Source organism: Medicago truncatula, chromosome 8, assembly GCF_003473485.1.
Source record: "Medicago truncatula cultivar Jemalong A17 chromosome 8, MtrunA17r5.0-ANR, whole genome shotgun sequence".
Lineage (NCBI taxonomy): Eukaryota > Viridiplantae > Streptophyta > Magnoliopsida > Fabales > Fabaceae > Medicago > Medicago truncatula.
The window spans coordinates 32965314-32986620 of record NC_053049.1 but is presented as its reverse complement, the minus strand read 5'-3'; the positions used below and the strand labels follow the sequence as shown (position 1 = coordinate 32986620).

At 33.2% G+C, this 21307-nt stretch overlaps 2 protein-coding genes across 2 annotated transcripts; one reads left to right on the top strand and one right to left on the bottom strand.

The window, feature by feature from the left end:
• The first annotated feature begins 946 nt into the window (after nt 1-946).
• Nucleotides 947-4186, top strand: LOC11440521 (abscisic acid 8'-hydroxylase CYP707A2). Its single transcript, XM_003628971.4, has 6 exons — nt 947-1347; nt 1572-1887; nt 2068-2454; nt 2698-2979; nt 3099-3217; nt 3569-4186. The coding sequence occupies exons 1-6, from the start codon at nt 1145-1147 to the stop codon at nt 3660-3662; spliced, it is 1401 nt and encodes a 466-aa protein (XP_003629019.1). The 5' UTR covers nt 947-1144; the 3' UTR covers nt 3663-4186.
• Nucleotides 4187-8866: 4680 nt separating this feature from the next.
• Nucleotides 8867-20895, bottom strand: LOC11444821 (AP-4 complex subunit epsilon). Its single transcript, XM_003628969.4, has 10 exons — nt 19867-20895; nt 18459-18674; nt 18236-18346; nt 16521-16718; nt 16295-16426; nt 16141-16197; nt 15927-16043; nt 13333-13410; nt 11674-11817; nt 8867-10530 (listed from the first exon to the last, which is right to left on the bottom strand). Exons 1-10 carry the CDS (start codon nt 20653-20655, stop codon nt 9436-9438), a joined length of 2937 nt encoding a protein of 978 aa, XP_003629017.2. The 5' UTR covers nt 20656-20895; the 3' UTR covers nt 8867-9435.
• Between the last annotated feature and the right edge of the window lie 412 nt (nt 20896-21307).

The window sequence follows — 21307 nt, the reverse complement described above, 5'->3', positions numbered from 1 at the left end:
ATGTAACGGAACATGCCAAATCAGAGTAGCAATGATTATGCGAGGCCTTGCCTCCAAGGTATGATCATTCATTGCATAACACACTTATTCAGATCGCTACTTGCTAACATTTAATTGGACACTCAAATGTCTTTTGTAAGCACGCTCCTTGAAGAAGATGCATCTACTCCTACTTGTTAAATGAGTTTAAATGGGTTTGGATCTCATCCAAAAAGGTAGCTCAAAAGATGAAGGTACTCAAACATATTTATACACTCAATAGCTCAGGAACCTGAACAATGTGGACAAATAACAAACTACGACAACTTCAAAACGAACTTCATCACCTACTCTCACGTCTAGCGTGGACTTGGGTCCAGCTTCCATATTGCAATCCTTAACTCGACTCTGATACCATGTTAAATGTGCTTGTATCTCATCCCAAAAGCTAGCTCAAAGAATGAGAGTACTCAAACATATTTATACACTAAACAACACTAGAACCTAAATAATGTAGAGCAAATAACAAACTACAAACAACTTCAAAAGCAACTTAACATTACTGACTAACAAAAGTCGGAGAACATGAGATGCTCAAGAGGTAAACCCCGTCCATTCATACAACAACACAAAATCACACAAATTGTATCACAAGTGGTTAGGTCAATTCATATACCCCATCCAAACATATGCCCAATTATTTCTATTTGTCTTCCCTTCAACTGTACACGTCTTCCCCACACAGAAAACAGAAACATCCGTAATACGGAACTCGTGTGTACTGTATTCATGTATTATCCATATAGTAATAATAATGACATGAAAATGAAAATGAAAATGAAAATGAAAATAATAGTACTATACACGCTGTTGAGACACGTGCTTAGTGTTTCTATTAATTTTCTTCAAATTGCACTTAATTTAATCCAAAATCATAAATGAGCTGTAGAGAGAGTGGAAATCTAGCTGGTAGTAGAAACAACAAACTCTCCTCTCCTTCTCACCCTCTTCCTACTTCACTATTTTACTTCTTAAATCCTATAAATACATCAAATCTTCATCATTTTTTTCTCACTCATCTTATTCATTCATCTCTCTCTCTTATCATTCATATTTTTCATATTTTCACCTATAACCAACCTTTCTACTCACTCACATACTAAACATGGAAATTACCACTTTGTTTTTCTACTTTGCTTCTTTTCTCTTCATTGTTCTGTTCAAATCACTCATCAAAAACTTCTTATTTCCTTCTAATGGAAAACAATTGCCTCTACCTCCTGGTTCTATGGGTTACCCTTACATAGGAGAAACCTTTCAAATGTATTCTCAAGACCCTAGTCTTTTCTTTGCCAACAAAATCAAAAGGTTCAAATTCACTCTTTTTTGTTTCTTTTCTTTTTTCTTCAAAGAGCCTAGCAGCGAAACTCGCGCATAATTAGTATGATGAGAAATAGGGAATTACGGGTTCAACCCTGCATATCAAATGTCCCTGCAACTATTTATCATCTGAGTTGTACTTACAGACTAGATTAGCTCATTAAGTGATATATATACTAATTATTATTGTTGATTTTGTTTTTGAATTATAGGTATGGTGCTATGTTCAAGTCTCACATTTTAGGTTGTCCTTGTGTGATGATTTCAAGTCCAGAAGCAGCAAAATTTGTGTTAAACAAATCTCAACTTTTCAAACCAACATTTCCAGCTAGCAAAGAAAGGATGTTAGGGAAACAAGCAATTTTCTTTCATCAAGGAAATTATCATGCTAACCTAAGAAGACTTGTTCTTCGTTCTTTCATGCCTGAAGCCATCAAAAGCATTGTTCCTAATATTGAATCCATTGCACAAACTTGCCTCAAATCATGGGATGGAAATTTAATCACCACTTACCTTGAAATGAAAACAGTAAGTACTTGAAACCAGAAAAAAAACCGAGTAAAAACAGAGAAAAAAACAGAGGAAAATAAAATCATCTCTTTTACTATTAAGAAAAAATAAAAAATAATTGTTTCTTTCTTGAATTCTCTTTTTATTACGAAATAAATAATGGGTTTTAATAATTTTCTTATTTTTCAACTTTTTCAGTTCACCTTCAACGTTGCACTTCTATCAATTTTTGGAAAAGATGAAATTCTATATAGAGAAGATCTAAAAAGATGTTACTACACACTTGAGAAAGGGTACAATTCAATGCCAATAAACCTACCAGGAACACTATTTCACAAGGCAATGAAAGCAAGGAAAGAGCTTGCACAGATCTTAGAACAAATCATCTCAACAAGGAGGTGCAAAAAGCAAGTTTACAATGATTTATTAGCTTCTTTCATGGATGAGAAAGCAGGACTTAGTGATGAACAAATATCAGATAATATCATTGGTGTTATTTTTGCTGCTCGTGACACAACTGCTAGTGTGCTTACGTGGATTGTGAAGTACCTTGGTGAAAATCCTAGTGTCCTTGAATCAGTCACAGTAAGTATCTGGGTCCTACCTTTTATCCTTCTAATCATTGGCAAAATTTGATTTTTAGTACCAAAAATCATTTCATTTGTTTTTATTAGTTCTACAATTAATATCAATAAAAGGGTATTTTAGTCTTTTTCTGTTCCTTTATCAAACATCAAATTTTGTCAATTTTAGTAAAACTACAAAATTTGGCATGTATTTGTGTTTGGTCTTTTAAGCTAATAAATGTTATGGTTTTGTCTTTTGTAGGAAGAACAAATGTCTATAATAAAGGGGAAACAAGAAAATGGTGAAGAAATTGGTCTAAATTGGGAAGACACAAAAAATATGCCAATAACTTCAAGGGTTATACAAGAAACTCTAAGAGTGGCATCAATTTTGTCTTTTACATTTAGAGAAGCAACAGAAGATGTTGAATATCAAGGGTATCTTATACCAAAAGGATGGAAAGTATTGCCACTTTTCAGAAATATACATCACAGTCCAGAGAATTTCAAAGAGCCAGAAAAATTTGATCCTTCAAGATTTGAGGTAATTATTGTAACAGAACTTGTGCATTCCCAAATTCCTGTTTTTTTTTTCTTTTTCTTTCTTTGTCCTTTACTATTCAAAGTCCACACCTTGATAGATTCTGTTAACAATTTTGGCAGGTTGCTCCAAAACCTAATACTTTCATGCCATTTGGAAATGGGGTCCATGCATGTCCTGGCAATGAATTAGCAAAGTTGGAGATTTTGGTTCTTGTACATCATCTAACCACAAAGTACAGGTTGGTATACTCAACTATTATTATTATATTTGACAACGAGTTTGTCAGGATTACAATGTTAATGTAATCTTGTCAAACTCGTTGTAACTTCAAACATACATTTAGTTTATCTAAGTTGTTGCGTCAGAATTAGTCGATTTATATCAAAACTTCGACAAAACGGAAATTTAGAATCTCAAATCTTTGATTCTGAATCTCAAACCAACGACTAAGATCACCGACTATTGTGAACTTTGATTACATAGAAATCAATCACATTTTTACTCAATGCATTTTTTTTTTAGTTAGTTTAAAATTATAATAATGTTTTAGAAATATTCTAAAGTGTGGCTGCTATTATTTATTGTGTAGGTGGTCTGTGGTCGGTGAAAAGAACGGAATTCAGTATGGTCCTTTTGCTCTTCCTCAAAATGGGTTACCAATCAACTTATATTCCAAGAAATAAAAAAATATGAACCAAACATAAAGATGGAGGCTGGTCAAATATAGCAAGGAATCAACTTTCTAAATTTGGAATGGTTTCAAAAGTATGTTAATGAATTTGATTAAACTTTGACCAGAAAAAGTTGTGAAGAGGAGAGACCATATAACAAATACCTAAACAAAGGGATATCAAACTTTATTCCCTTTAAATTTTGGCCAAGAGACACCCCAAAGGGGCAATTTTGACTTTTGAATTAATTGCACAAACTAGGAGTCAAGTGTACAGAGGTTACATTACATAGCCAGAGCTAAGCTAACAGTGTAAATAACCTCTTTTCATTCATTTTTGTTTTTATTTTTTTGGTTCATAGTTTTTTTACATTTATTTTTTATTTTAGGATATATTGAGGAAAAGTCCTCAATAGATTGGATTAGATGTAATGAAGTAACTAGCTTTGTATCCACATGAATGTTGCAATTCAAAAAAAAATAATGAAGCTGTAACATTTCAATTCTTTAACATTGACAAACTTTTTTTTCTCCAAATACTTTCATTTTACCACAAGAAACTCTTTATTTCAATATAATATGATAAGTGATACGAGATAGAATCAAATAAAAAACTTAAAGACTAACATACAATTCTGACACCCTTACTTGCGAAGTCATGGGCGACAAATTTAGTTTTTCTCTTAATTCAATTAACTTTATAGTTGGTGTGATAATTAGTAAACACATACATCTTTTGACAACTACTTTTATTTACTTATGCTTTGAAAGAGAGAGAGAAAAAAAAATGAAAAGCAAAGAAGAATGAAAATCTAGTAAAGATGGAAAGTTGGCAACTACTTTCCATTTTTCTTTTCTAGACAAGAACTTAATAATTACTTAAAGGAAAACTTTGATTCAGTTCCATTATTAAAATCTAAACTGTTCAATTATCATAGTTGCCTATTTTGCATGGTTGTTCTCAACATTGATCCTCTTCAAAGGTAAAATGATATTCCTCTCCCAATTGAAAAATCTGAGCCTGTGTTTGAGAGATTTTCATAGTGCAACTAGTTAGTTTGCATTTCATGATATCAACTTTACCTTACATAGTGATATACTAACTACGTATTATCATCAGCAACTAACTATAACAACTTGAGAGAAAGATTACTTATTAAAAATTGATAGATTGAGCAAAATTTATTACAATCAGTATCTAATGCACTTTACATAGTGATTTACTAACTGCATATTACCATCAGCAACTAATTATAACACATAATAATTAATAAGCTCTTTCCTAACACTTGAACAAATTATACCATGAGAAAGTTCAAGTAAACATCTCAATAGTCTTAAAACACAGTTTAGAGACAATGGATAATATATGCAAGGTTCAGGGTTTGAATCCCGACCATAAAAAAAAAAAAATACAGTTTAGTCCAAATGAGGATATTATGGTCAAACAAAAGACAATTATAGTTCTCAATCAAACTAGACAAACTGACTTTCATATAAAAATCTTGGCATCTTTTTTCAATGCTTTCTGCTATCAATGCTGTCCAGCACATAACATAGATTGAATCTACAATTTTGTCACTATTCCATGATATCACATAAACAAACGTGGTATGTTGTGTCATTTTCAAAAGACGAACGTACGATATTTGATTTAATTCATATACACCGTCAATATAAGCAGTTTTTACATTATTAGTCAATCATAATCGTCAAATTGTTAGAAATGTTTGACTATTATCATAATCACTTTTAAAATCACACACATAATTGGTCGTAACGTGCTAACACGGTAAAGCTTTTTACACTAATAATGCATGAAAATTAAAATATGTACGAGACATCAATATTCTGAAACAGTCTTTTTGCACTACTGAGAGGGTGAATCTCAACCATATTCTAAAGATAATACAAAAACAAAGTATCTTATAACAGATGGCTACATTATAAGCCATGATATAAAGTTTGAATTCCAAATCTAATGTCATTTTCCATACAAATAATAATCTTTTACCAAAAATGAAAAAACAGTTTTATAGACTTTTGTACAAATCTTGAAGTCATAGCCAAAATTGCTGACTCAAATTTATGCAATCTATATCATTGCAAAATCACAAGTGTCACACTTGTGTTATTTGATGTTGATGTGATTTAATAGAAAGATGTTGAAAGACTAAAAACTATATTTGAAAATCCAGACAGCTATGTTTGTAGATATGATGAGTTCATTCTAGTTTATCCTTAAAATTAGTTCTGTCATGTGTAGGAGGATGGATGGTTATGTTGCAGCATATATTTATTTCTTGGCCGAAATTTTGCACCGATATTGGTAATGAATATGCCATATCTTTAGATTTGATTTTGAATGATATAAATGGTTGGATATAGTACAAAGTGTCAGTTGTGATATTCTGAACTCACGAGGGCATGAAATGTCTTCTATGTACTTATAAAGCATGATTAAATGCACCGCTTTCAACTAAGAGATACATGAATGAATTAAGGACAAAATTGTTCATAAATATTGTGGTAAGAGTTTGATTTTGTAAACTTAAGAAACGAAGTTTAGATTACATATAACACAATTGTAAAATGGAAATTATTGTCACTGAACACATGTATGTAGACTTCTTTTATAAACATTTTAAAGAGACTTTGGTAGAAAATACGGGTGAATGACCAATAACTTTGATTATTGTTTTGTGATATTAAGTAATCTATATAGACTAAGATTATGGTGCACGAGAAAGATAAGTCTTACATTATGCGCAAAATTGTTAACATATTATTGGGTCAATAAATCATATCATATAAATTAAATAAAATATTATTAGTTATTGACCAAATGGTGAAAAATAGACTTGTGCATGATGCAAGATTTCAGTTGTACATATTAGACAACAATATTTATTTAAGAGAATGTTGGCTCAATAAAAGTTGATACTTGTCCAAATACATCAACTTTAGTTAACCAAACGTTGTTTATATTGAGGACGAAATTGAAGGGCTTTAGACACTTTTTTCTTTAACTAATCTTCATTTAAAAATAGAGTAAAATTGTAACAAAGTATTTTAATTAAGGGGAGTAAAAATTCTTTTTTGTAGAGAAACAGTATGAACAAAATATGTAGGATTACATTTAAGTTTTATCTATGAGTTATAGAGCTATTCTAAAACTTTGTAAATATGAGATAGTTGAGGATGACTAACGAAAATTGATTCATATACCAAAAAGATATCTTCTTTCCAGAAAAAATGAACACAGAACCTATATAGTTAAATATACTTCAACTTACATACTTTCATAGGACATACATACGTACTAGTTAGTTAGAGGATTCAAATGATGTAAGTAAAGACTACTTACCCATCAAGAAAAGGTACCAATTGGTACCCTCGTTGGAAGAAAATAAGATGAGTACCTATTAAGCATGGTACATTTACAAGCAAACAAGGACCGGGATTCACTAAAGTTGGAACTTCCACGGTCCCTAAAGTTAAGCATAATGTTGGCCCTATGTATTTTATTTTCTATCTCGTCCCAAAATTCACTATTATGTAGAAATAAAAAAAATGTCTTTGTGAACACAACTTAGTTATCATGTACGTTACAGAATGTATAAACCATAGTTCAACTTTTAAATTGTACACTTATTTATTTTAAGGTGTGAATTTATATAAGTTATTGCGAGAGAAAAAATGATAGCGTTATAATAGCGTTTTTACATGTATTGAGAAATGCGGGAGAGAAAATGATAGCCTTATAATAGCGTTTTTACATGTATTGAGAAATAATAGATTTTACACTTGTTATATTGATTTTAGACCTTTTCTTTACATGTAATTTTTTTTTTTAATCTGTCATCATTGTGGATGTTCTTACGATAAATCATACTTGACAAGGGCGTAGCCATGTATTAGAGAGGGGTAGCTTTGGCTACCCAAAAATTATCTTTTTATTATTTATATTAGTTAGTGCATTTTATGTTTAACTACCCCAATATAATATGTTATCTACTCTAAATAAGTTTATTTGTGCAAAGTAAAAAGAAATAAAATACTCAAAAGATTACCACTTATATTTGATCGCTCTGTATAAAATTGGCTAGCCGCTGTACTCGGGAGCAAACAACAACGGCTAGAATTCTTCCAAAAGGTATGATAACCTCTAGAACATGATTCACTTCCGTACAAGTAAACACGTGGATTCAAAAAATATATATAAATATAGTATCTTACTATCTTATTAACATGAATGAATTTAATATCTAAATCTTTGGAAACTATCATCCCAATAGTTGCGTGCGTAGTGGGTAAAGGCGACCTCGAGTTAAACATGGAATAATGTGTATCATTTTGGTGACACAAATGTTATAAGAAGATTGGCATCCAGTAATATACTGTATTCAATTATTTGAACATCAAAGACCCAGCTAGATCAAGTATATTAACAAAATAATACAAACTGGGTTGAGATAGATGATTAGACGTTTAGCTCATACATGTTGTAATTTAAGTTGAAATATAAATTCTCCAATTGCATTGAAGTGTAACATCTCTAATCTAGATTTATTTTATAGAAAAAGTGAAAATGAAATGATGAAATGTCAACGTATATGTATACTGCAAGGTCTCTATATTTTTTTATCTACTTCATCATGATTAGAATCTTTAATCTAAGTTGGCATCTCAAGATATCTTCATAGCTTAGGAATTTATATATGTTAGTATTAGATTAATCTCCGAGTCAACAATAGAATATGCAATGGAATCGACTTTTAATTAAACAATATCATAGACAAAACTTAATAGAATATCTTCGCAGTTATAAAAATTTGGTTATTCGATAAATATATTATATTTTAAAATCCATTTTGCTTACCTAGATACTAGATAAGTTGGTGTATATTTTAGACAATTAGACGTAAAGCTTAGGAGTATGTATTTAATTAAATAAAAACTTCCCATGCCATAAAGTGCTTTTGTGGTGAAGAGAATATAATCCACCAAGAGTTTAGGTTAGATGTAGTTTAGGGTGAAAATTCTGCTCAGGTGGGATATAATTTTCATACATTTATTTAAACCAAGTTACATAATTAAAAATTAACAGAATAATCGATATTGAATTTAAGTAAGACCAACCTCAACCCTTCATACATTATACAATTGCCTTTAAGAACAGATAGCATAAACAATCTCCAGAACACCAGGCAGAAGTGACCGAAGAATGAAAACATCAATCATAGAGAAATTGGTCTTCAACAAAGGAATGACTCTACCATCATTTATCACTACAATTTTCACGTTTACAAATGTCATACATCAAAACGACTATGACCGCAGTATCAAGCTTCTCATTGATAAGAAAGAAAAAAAAAATATAGACAGGAGGAAAAATGCACAAAAATTGGAACCAAAAGAAACAGTGTTTTGGTATAACAACAAAGATGATCTTGAACTTCCAAAGAAAGTGTAAAATGCAATGACCGTGCACAACAGTACCCTTCCTTCAGAGGCTAGGCCTGACCAAAACCTGGATACAATGCAACGAGGAAAGCTTACAATAGCTATTCTGTAACTAGTACAAACAAATATTTGCCTGTTTTAGTCATCATTCCTGGATATGGAATCACCCAATTCTTGGTGGCTGCAATCATCCATTCTAGATCACAATGTATATTATTCAATTGTGCATATATCAGATAGCCAATTGGCTCAGGAAACTGCATGTGCGGTAACTCGCAAGATATTCCACCAGTATGGTTTACAACTTTCCTCTCATCGGATTAGCCAAGCAAGTCTCTGAACAAGTTGGGATTCTGGCCAGTTGGGGTCACACCCATCTGCCTGACTTTTGCATCCTTCTCCAAAGAATCTTTAGCATTAGCACCCTTAACAGATTGTGATACGGGCGATGGAATTGTTTCTCCCGTGGTGCCTCTGACAGCTGCTGCATTTGACAACCCGGATAAAAGATCTCCACCTGCAGGGATATAGCCGCCACCACTTTGTTCACCAGAAGTAGCCCCACTATAGAGTCCCATAATATCAGGTGCATTTGTAACAGCGCTGTCACTATGACTTACTGTAGAACTAATGCTTGGGTCAAGAAGTCCTTCTAGTTGCATGAATGGGTCCACGGTGGGAGGTGCAACAGTAACATTTGGTTCACCCAAGTCAAGCAAATCTTGTGGAGGAGGTTGTTGATTAGAGTTATCCCCAGATGCTTTATTGGGTACAATTGCAGCTTTTGAATCCTGAGATCTGTCTGCAGCACCAGCATTAGCTTTTGGAACCTTGCTGCTAGTTGATGTTCTTCTCTCAGGTTTAGTAGAACCGCCAAACAATGAAGCGGCAAGCTTCTGCTTTTCTGGATCAATTTCATTCTGTTGCTTTCTTGAATCGTAGCTATCACGTACTTTTGAATTTACACTAGCTGCAACATCCACCTTTGTCATGCCATTAACTGGATTTTGGGCAGTAGAATTTGAGGATGATGATGCTGGAGATGAATAAGCTGGCTTACCCCACTTCTTCTGAACACCATCAAGCCTTAGCTTAAGCCCTGATGATCCTGTATCTGATGATAATCCCACTGACGTGATCTGGTGAGTCTCCCTAGCATACAATGAGTCCGATACTGGAACAAGGTCAGTCGTGGATGATAGTGAAACTGGAGTAACTTTTGATGGCACAGGAGCCTTTGGAACTTCATACGCCTCAAATCTCAGACCATGCTGTCCAGGTTCTTGCTGATCTTGGCTTCTGAAGTTGCTCACACTTACCGCTCCAGAGCGCTCGTTCTCTGAAATGTAGGGCATAGCCCCACTTTCTATAGCCTGCTGGATATAATCATTGAGGAAAGACAGATTCTTATCCACCTACATAAAAGATTCAGCATGTCAATCTTAAATCAGGAAAACAAGAATGTTGATATGTTCAAACGCACATTAGCACAACGAGTATTGTGTACAATACATATTTAAACTGCTACTGAAGTTACACATGTCAACAGCCAAATGGTTGAAAAATTTGATTCCTTGAGACAAAATTAATCAAGAGATGTGTAACCAACAAATCATAAATTACAACTGACAAAAAAGGATCTGCCCAAGACAGATGCACCGACCGAAAATTTCAAAACATTCATATCAAGCATGAAATTCTGTGATTCCCAAATTAAGATTCCTGGGAAATTTTTTAAAAAAAAAGTCTACCAGCCAAACCCCCCCCCCCCCAATATAACAGGGTTCATCTTCAAAAATTCAATTCTTTGACGACTTGGATACGCCTTGCCTCTGTTATTGTCTCAACGCCCAAGTTGTAATTCGATGTGAAGAATCAAAAAGCTAAATTATTTAAATCAAATAATAGAATTAAAGGTATATGAATGAAATGATCCCTGTTTTTCTTAAAAAGTCTACCTAAGCATAAGTGTATCATGTAATTGTCGGGTCATGTAAGAAACACAAAATTTCATGTCTGTTGTGTTGGGTCATGTAAGAAACACTGCATTGGGTCATGCAAAGTTATGATCATTCAGGACCCATCAGAGCATTGAACTGAAAGGAAGAGGAATAAAATATAGCAGAAGTCTATGCACCAACTGTCATTGTCTAATAGAGCTTGACAAAAAAAAAAAGAGAATTAGACAATAAAAGTACAAAAACAAAACAAAACATTTTCTAAATATAAGCCCCCTGATAAAAGTGATGTCTTGAGTTGCAACTAGCAAACAACTCAAGCTCCGAATCAGAAGACCAAAAAGGTGTGTATGTGAATTAGGCTCAAAACAGACATGGTCAACAGTCGACTGAAACTGGAACATATACTAGCAGAAAGCTACCAGACTCAAACAAGAGGAAATCATATCCTGTTTTAACAATGTCATTATATATACCAAAATAGTGAAAATGTCATTACTTTTAAAATGACATAAGAATGTGTGAAAATTAACAATATATCAACATAGTGAAAGCTTCATTAATTTTAAAATGACTTAATATGCTGAAATCAACAATTACCTCAATGTCTTCACAACTGGCATCATGTGGCAATATTGCTTCAACAGCCCGTGCATCCAAACCAATAACAGCTTGCAATTCATATGCGCGTTGCTGCAAATCAGTGGAGTGGGAAGCTAATAATTCTTCAACCAAAGATTGACACTGCAGTTTGAAAAGAAAAAGTTACTCATCTTTGTAGTACTATACCCACTCAAATTTAAGCATAAAACAAATACAGGACTCTACTTTTCATCAACAATAACAACCTATCCACCTGAAAAATGACATTATAAGATAAAATAATCATGCATTTAATACAATGAGATAAAAGCATTAGAAGTTAGACGCAAGCATTTCTAGGAAAACAGAGCAGAAAAACAATGGTTGTATCGATAAAAATACAATATGTAATGGTTTGTTTCAAGGTTAACGAAATCGCAAGTTAAATCATAAGGTTTCATGATCGTACTCCTCCTGTGACATCTGGATCATGCACAAAATCGTTTTCTGAGCGAAATCATAGCAAAATTGCATCCAGGATCTTGAATTTGCAGGATCTCTGCGATCTTGCTTGTTTCTGGTCTCAAAATGAAACAGGTTTTGCACAAGTCAGTTAGATGAAAGCACGGAAAACCCTAAACACAGGTAGAAAACCCTCTCAACCTTTTTTGCATCTCTCTTACATAGATAACCATCACTGCCTCTCTCTCAGTCACACACAACATCTGCCTCTTAATCACTCTCTCTCTCAGTCGTGTGCAATGGTGCAGGAAGGCGGCCATTTTATTCTTCTAGCTTTCTCTTCTGTCTCTATTTTTTGCACAAGTGACTGGTAGTAATGGTTACGGGGTGGTACTAGCAGTAAGGCTCCTAATTCAGCAGGAGAATCAAATGCAAGTGTTGGGACTATTATAAGATGGAGAAATGTGCAGAAAAAATCTGCTGGCCAAAGATAAGACATGAAATGGCAACATGGTACTACCTCCGTCCCTAATTATAGGGCCCTTTTGGAAAAATAACGAGAATAGAGAAAATTAATAGGTAATAAATTTGTTTGTAATTACTATTGTTTTTACAATTTTATCCTTAGAGAGAGCTAGTTTGTGTTTTCAACATAGTATTTAATGTTCATTGAAGAAAAAGATATAAAATAAATAGGGGTATGTTGGTAAAAAAATTAATTAATGTACTTGAAAATACCAAAGGGGTCTTATAAAAAGACAAAAAAAAATTCTCAAAAGGGTCTTATAGTTAGGGACAGAGGTAGTACTAGTATAGATGGTGATACGAGGAAAATTAAGTGCAACTATTATCATAAAGTGTATACTGGAGGTATTTATTGATTTAAGCACCATTTAGCAAGCACAAAGAAGGATTTAAAGAGTGTAGAGCTGTTCCGGATGAAATTCATCAAAAAATAATAAAATGTGGGACATTGTTTTTCGGTCGTGACAACATTGTGTAGAACCAGACCAGCCATGGTTTCACAATATCATGCTTCTATTTTATCTCATTTAACAACATCACTGGAGTGTGATTCTTTTGTATGGTGATAAAGATGGACAGTTATTAGCCATGTTAAATTGTGCTCAAAACTTAAACATTCACTTCCATTGCAGAAAGCCAGTGACAATAGAACAGGTAGAGAATTTTAACCTAAATTTTTTCAGCAAATACCTCAGATAGCATATCCACTTTCCTCCCAGCTGCTATTTCAAACGCGTAAATTTTTGTCAGCGCTGTTATTGCATATGCCTTCACAACAAACAATAAGTTAGTCCCAATAGAAAATTGTTGAATCAGAAAAAATGAATTAATTGCCATATTAGAGCATAAAGGGATAGGGTTAATGAGATCATAAAAAAAGATAAACATCAATGATTAAATGGCATAACAAAAGCTAAGCAGAAAATATTATCAGAAATCATGCAATTCAACCTAATAAAACACAATAACAAGGACTGGCCACAATTTAAACATATTAACACGAATTGCAATTTGCAACACATTTCATCATGCCCATAACTAGGAATCAAGAAGGGAAATATTGAATACCGTTACAATCACCAGATCCTACTACATAAGCATTATGACTCATTGTCCCAACACATCCACAATCCGCATGGAATTAGAAAAGAGAACCACTGGAATCTCAACAATGAAATCAATATAGCATTCAACAGCTAGAATAAACTACCATTCAATTAATATAACAGTCATGTTGGTAAGTACTCCCTCCATCCCTTTTTATAAACACCCTGTGTAGTTTTGACATATATTAAGAAAAGTTTGTAGTTTATTTAATGTGTCAATTTTATGTACATATACATAAAACACCCTTTTGTATATGTATATAGTTAATCTTGATTTCTCGTATTTCAAGACACTTAGTGGTGTTAATTAGGGGTTGATTTGGAAATAAACAATAAATGTATCTAGTAATTTGAAAAGTGGTTTATATTTGGGACAATTATTTTCCCCAAAAGGTGCTTATACAAAGGGACGGAGGGAGTGCAGGGAAAGCTCATTCCATTCTTGTAGCTGATGATGATTCTTCAATACACTTCCAAGACTGCACTTAATCTTAAGGATGTTTTGATGACGGACATTCACATTTATTACTCCAACCTTTGAATTTTATAAGATCTTTTTAGGATTTTGATGTAAGATTCTTTTATTGACTGTTCAAGTTATTGGCTCTTTTGACCACAGACTTAATTTACAAAGTTGTTTTCAAAATGATAGAGATTATGTCATTGATTGAATTGATTTCCAATTTGATCTTCAATTGTGATTCTAATTAGAACTAATAGATTACTTTCAGAAGTAATATATTAAATTTTTACTGAAATTTGCACCAAAGACGGTAAAAAAGCACTTCTAAAAGTTGCATGAGGTTCTGGTCTCAAAGTAATTGGTTCTCCAAGATAGTAATCAGTTACTTCAAGACACTTTTAAGTTAGTATCAGCTGTCCAAGGCAATGTAATTGATTAATAGTAAAAGTAATTGATTGTTTTTTCAAAAATTCAGAACTATGAACCTCTTAACCCTAATTCTTCCGTAAACAAAGTCAGTTTTTCCAATTGATTTGAACAGGGGAAAAAACAATTAGAGATCTGAAATGGTTCTAAAATCTTGTTCTAATTTGCACTGTGGAGAGTGCTCTCGGTTTGAATTTCTTACTTACTTTGCTCACTGTTTTCTCTATTGTACTTGCTTGATTTCTATTAGGTTAGGAATCCCAAATCTGTAACTACGGGGACGCATAGGGGAACCTTTCGTGTTAAGCTTGAGGACTGGATGTAACGTAGATCTAGATCACAAGGATGTCAACAAACCAATCAGAAAAATCATGTGTCAATTTTCTCTACCATATCTCTTTATTTCAAGCATTCCTTAATTGTCATTTCATAGAATGTTGTTGAACTTAATATTCATTGTTTGCTCATATAATCTTATGTATACTAGTACTTCATTAGTTTGATTCTTCTGTGATTAACTACACATTCATATTTCTACTTGTTGCAAGAATTGTTTTAAAAAGAAGTGCATTTCATATGACATCATTTTGCATATCTTTCATCAAGAAAATAAAGTTTTTCATTTCTACTCTATAACTTAAAAAGGGGGGAATTTTATTCACAAAAATCTTATACACAATTCACCCTCCCCTAAACTTGATTTTTCATTTAAACCAAACATTGCTCATCCAATGCAATCAATCAGAACAAAATTGCATTACATGGCAGGTATTTTTTTATTTTAATGCTAAATAAATATGCTGAAAAGGTGACAATGCTCATCCAAGAATGTATTTTTTTTTATTTTGATGTTAAATAAATATGCTATTTACGTGGCAGGTATCATTAACATAGATCGCACCGCAGAATCTACAAGAAACAGTTAATCTATCAAATTGCATTACAGTGCTTGAATCTTAAGAATGTAATTAGTAGGACTAAAGAGAGATAGAAATGGATCCAGCACGAAAGTAGGACCAGGAAAAAAGGATAATCTTGATAAACACACGTCAGTAAAACTGACACAACGCTTTTAGGTAGCATGAACTAAAGAGTACGCCTCAAGCATAAGTAGTGAGATTTCTAATTTCAAAGTAATATTGATATCGTTACCAAAAGAAAGAAACTATCTGCTGATAACTGAAATTTCTCGATTAAATAAGGATTAGTGACCTTTATGGTCTCTCCTTTATAGGTAAAAGGTTGGCTTACACTACTGTAGAACAAAATTATTTGCATTAGAAAAATACCTTAACAATTTCATCATTAGAATATGCCTCTGCCATATCGCATAACTTCCCAGTGATATAGGAAGCGGAATGCTTTCCATCAGCTGTGCCATATTCCCCAAGAACCCAACAAATAACCTGTAATCAGCACTAAAGATTATGCTACAAACCAGATCTAATTTCTTGGAAATTAAGGAAGTGGGAAACTATAAAACTTAAGTGGAATAGAAAGTACCTGAAGAAACACCGATGGAAGCTTTGGCTCTCCAATAATGCGCAAATATGACTCAACCTACATCTCCCAGAAGAGCTTCCACTCAGTAATATGCATATGACTAATTCTATAGAGACGTACCAAATAAACAGGAGCTAGTATCAAGATAACATACAGCAGACGATCTCAGCTGACTATATGCCGCATCATCGTCCTCTCCAAATCCTTCTGCAATCAACCGCATTAAATTATGTGCAACCTTAATATTCACAAGATCTCCAGCATGCTCAAAAACTTTATTCATGGTCTGTATAATCAAGTACAAGGCATCGTTAGCTATCAATGAATGTTTGTAAAAAATAATGCAAAGCCAAGACCATACAGATAAAGATCTTAATTACCTGTATAAACCAATGATTACTCGGTGCAAATTGCTCAGCAAGTTCCACACATCGAGAAGCTATATAGGTTTTATAATGATCGTCACTAATGCTGATCATGTACTCAATCATACGGTCAACGATCACTTCCACATTGGAAGACTTGGTCATTTTGTATAGCAGTTCAAAAGTTTTTCGCTTCAAAGTATCATCAGGATCCTGCACCATCCAAAAAATTAGATTTTTATTTGTACTGCAAAGCTTGGGATGAGCTAACCTAATTGAAACATTTGTCTAAAAGCTGACATGCATGTGATTCTTAAGGACAGCTGATATTAATTACAAGATCTAAAAATTGACAGCTACAATTGCATATTATATCATAAACCACAGAAAACTAAATCTGATACGAGCAGCAGAACCATTTAATAGCTAAAAATATGATAGAGTAGATAGATAAATAGATATTATAAAAAGTACATACAGATTAAACGCAAGGCAGGCTCACTTAATAGGTAATAGTTGGCATGTTTCTCACAGTCAGACTAGGTAAAGGTACACAAGCATTAATTTATTGTCTTTCTAGATTGGTTGCACAACTCTTCATAAATGCATCCAGACAATGATATTGGTAGGTTTTCAAACTCAAGACAGCATCTAACAAACATTAATTCATTCTCTTGCTGAACTTGTTGGTAAAATTGTTCATATTTTATAATGTATTTGCAGGGCGTGAAGATAACAGCCACCGGCCTCCATTACTAGTTGCAAGTCCAAATAATAAAATTTTATATACAAAAAACAAGGAGTAGTAAAAATGTAACACAAATATTCATCTGACAATACATTTCATTTTTTGTTTGCATATAAATTTCATTTTTTGTCTAATATGTAACATCAAACGAGTGACTAACAGCAATGTTCATTTGCACAACATCTTTTGTAACAAAAAGTAGCTTTTCATTATCCTCATTATATTTAGTTACAAGTTAATTTTCCATAGAACATACACTAAAGAAAAGTGTTCTAATGATTAAATCAAATATAAACACATTGTTTGGAACAGCAGAATGTGGAAGGAAGCCTAGCAGGAAAGAAAGTTTTTAGAATTGTGTGCTTCCATCGTTTGGGTTGATTATGAACAGGGAAGGGAAGAAGCTTTCTCATGGGTCCCACGACAAAAAGTAATCCTCTCTCAATCCTCTCCAAATTGGAGAGAAAGATTAGATAAAACATAGTTTTATTGAAAAGACATAAAACCCAAAACCTTTTTTATAATATATTTTATTGAAAAGACATAAAACCCAAAACCTTTTTACAAAACATTTTTTTACTAATAATATATCTGTTTGTACCAGAAAAAACTATGGCAAATAATTTATACACACACACACATTATTGATACATATGCTATGATAAAATAATTTGTTATATTAAACTAATATCGTATAATAGGTGTATATATCATTTTTACACAAGAGTATAAATGTCATTTACTTAATATAATTCATTCTTTCCTTTCACTTTCATTCATACCAAACAACCATCAAAATTCTCACTTTCCTTTTACTTTTCTTTCCTTACTATCTTTCCTTTCACTTTCTTTTCTTATCCAAACAAAGCCAAAGGGAAAGGAACACACAATAATAAAAAAATAATAATAATAAACATAAATTGGCAATGCAAAACACATCATTTGTCTCAACTCTTAAAGCATTTAAGATGAACATCCTTACCTCTAAGCAGTCAATGACGGCAAGTTGATGTTGTTCTGCAATAAGCGGACTTAACTTGATCAATCGACCGAGAGCATCAATACCCATGTATTTCAGATTATGACTATCACTCTGGCCACACAAACACAGACAAAAACATAACACATCACAACACAGCCTAATGGAAAAACATGTACAACATAAACTTCAACCAAAATCAGCTTCGACAACAACAAAAACAAACCTTCAAAAACTTGGCAATCACATCCGCAGCAGCTTCTAACAACTTGGGATTGGGATATATGGAAGAGACACAGCGAATGGACTCATAAAGAATAGCATTCCCTATGTTACTTGATGAATCACCCTTCCTAATTATATCGCCAATAACAGTGTACATGTGTTCGCTAGAACTCTTGTCGCCACTCCCCAACAATGCAAGAATTTTCAGCAACTTAATCTGCACACTCGACACATTTTTTCCTCAAATCAGAAGCAATTTTAAATAAAAATAAATAAATAACTTCTGTTAATTGGTTTTACAGTGGATTATATCATCATCGATTTAACCTTCTGCCGAGTGTAATTTATGTGAAAACCCAAGTGTTTATTTCTACCAGAAAGAAAAAAAAAATTGATTTTGTCCCAAATCTTGATTTGACTATGACTAGAGACATAAAGATATCTTTTGATTTAACTTGATAAATTTACACTACATTCTAAATCAAACTTTCTTTCAAAGTAAAAACTCTAAACATAAATAGCTGAACTTCAAACTCAATTATAACCAAATCAATTCTATTCAAAAACCACGTTTATCAAGCACTAATCCAAACACACATAGTGTGTGTTAGGAATAGCAGCTAGTTCAGTGATTTTGTTGAAGCTCCATAATTTAACTTTTTCCAAAATCAAATTGACACACAGTGATTCTGCTAAACTCACCAACACATAACTATTGGTTCTACATTTTTACACTACTTTCTAAATCAAACTTTCTTTCATGGTAAAAACATCTAAACATAAATAGCTGTACTTCAAACTCGATTATAACCAAATCAATTCTATTCAAAAACCACAGTTGCCATCCAACTCATCCAAACACACTTGGTGCATGTTTGGTATTATGATGAGTTCGACAAAATCACAGTGTCGGTGTAATTTTGTTGAATCTCCAAAATGTAGGTTTTGCCAAAATTACACTACCACACTATGATTCTGCCAAACTCACCGTTAATCCAAACATGCACTTAGTAGTAACTGTGTTTGGCACTCGAGCACAAAACATGTTGATTGGATCTACATTTTAACTAATTATAGACTTGGCAAATTTACACTACATTCTACATCAAACTTGCTTTCAGAGTATAAACATCTAAACATAAACAGCTGAACCTCAAACCCAATTCTAACCAAATCAATAATTCTATTCAAACATCGCACTTATCAAACACTCATCCAAACACACACTTCATGCATGTTGAAGCTCCAAAGTGTAGTTTCTGACAAAATCGCATGACACACTGTGATTATGCTAAACTCACCAAAACATAACGATCGGTTCTACATTTTATAACTAATAGCTAATTATCGACATGCACGAAACAAAAACCAACTCAACTAAAATTAACTTCATAGTTCATAACAATCACCTGAACGAATGGAGCCGGCATCTGGTGATAATCATAGCTCTTAGGCAACCTATGTTCAGCTACCTGTTTAAGAATGCTAACAAAACTAACAACAAGATCCTTATACGGATTTGGATCATCGGTTATAAGATCAAACAACGGACAAAGAGTAGCACCCATAACACCAGGATCATTATCACACAATCTCTTCCTAAAATTCGCCACAAGATGCGAAACCGACGAAGACGATTTCCTATGAAAGCTATGAAGCGCCATAACTGCTTTCTTTCTAACCGCTTCTTTCCCATGCGAAAGAAGCTCAACAACTAACGGCAAAACGGCAGGTATAGTTTCTTCGTTGATTAATCTACAAACGGCATTAAGTGCAGCACAAACGACAAGATAATTATCAGATTTAAGATCCTTTTGAATCGTATTAACGATTAAGATAATGAGATCATGATCGTCGTTGAGGAAAAGAGTAACGGCGAGATAACCGGTGCGTTTTGAGGGAAGATTATCATCGTGAGTCATCTTAACGGCGTGAATGTAACCGAAAGAAGCGTCGTGACCGAGCATTTCAACGTAGAGAAGACGAATGATATACTCTTTCATCTTGCGTTTAGGGATATCTGGTTCAGAGATTCGGCGTTTTAGGGTTTCGATTTCGCGGATTACGATTCGGTCTTCTTCGGCTTTGGATCGAGATTCACCGATTGATTTGATTAGGTCGAGAAACTCCTTTGATTGACCGAACGCGCCTTGTGATCCCATGGCCAGTTCGCGACCGATTGTTTTCAGTTGCTCCATTGGTTGTTACGGAGGTTTTGGATCCGGTGATGGATCCCGGAGGTTGTTACGGTGGTGGATCTGATCGGAGGAATTGTGGTTATGGTGATGAATGTGATGTGAGAATTTGGGTTTGGAGAGTGTGAAGGAGAAGGTGATGAAGAGAGTAAACGACGTCGTGAACGACGGAGAAAGAAAGAGAAATGAAAGAAAACAAATAACACTGACTGTGTTTTTGGTACTTGGCAACGGTGTAAAAAACTGTTTATTGTTATTTTTATTTTTTTTCCAGGAAAAAGACGATGGAGTAGGTGGTTAATTGGTATTGTAATTTTTTTTAAAGGAAATTGGTATTTATTATTTTTTTGACAATGGTGGTAGGGTAATTTTTTAATGAAGGTAGTGTTTGTGTGATAAACGTGGTGCGTTTTTTTTTTTTTATTATAGAGAGAATTTTTTTATTTTTTTTTGAAAGAATAGAGAGAGGAATTTCATGCGAAGTTGAGTTATTTTTTGTGTGAGTTAATTACATTCTTCTTCAAATCGTAACTATTAGTCCTTGCTTATAGATATTTTGTTTTTCTAAAAAAAACAAAAAAAATATTGCATTGTAGAGAAGGAAGTGTGTCATTTAATTACTTGAGGCGACCGGTGGGAGCTAATTCAAAGAAGT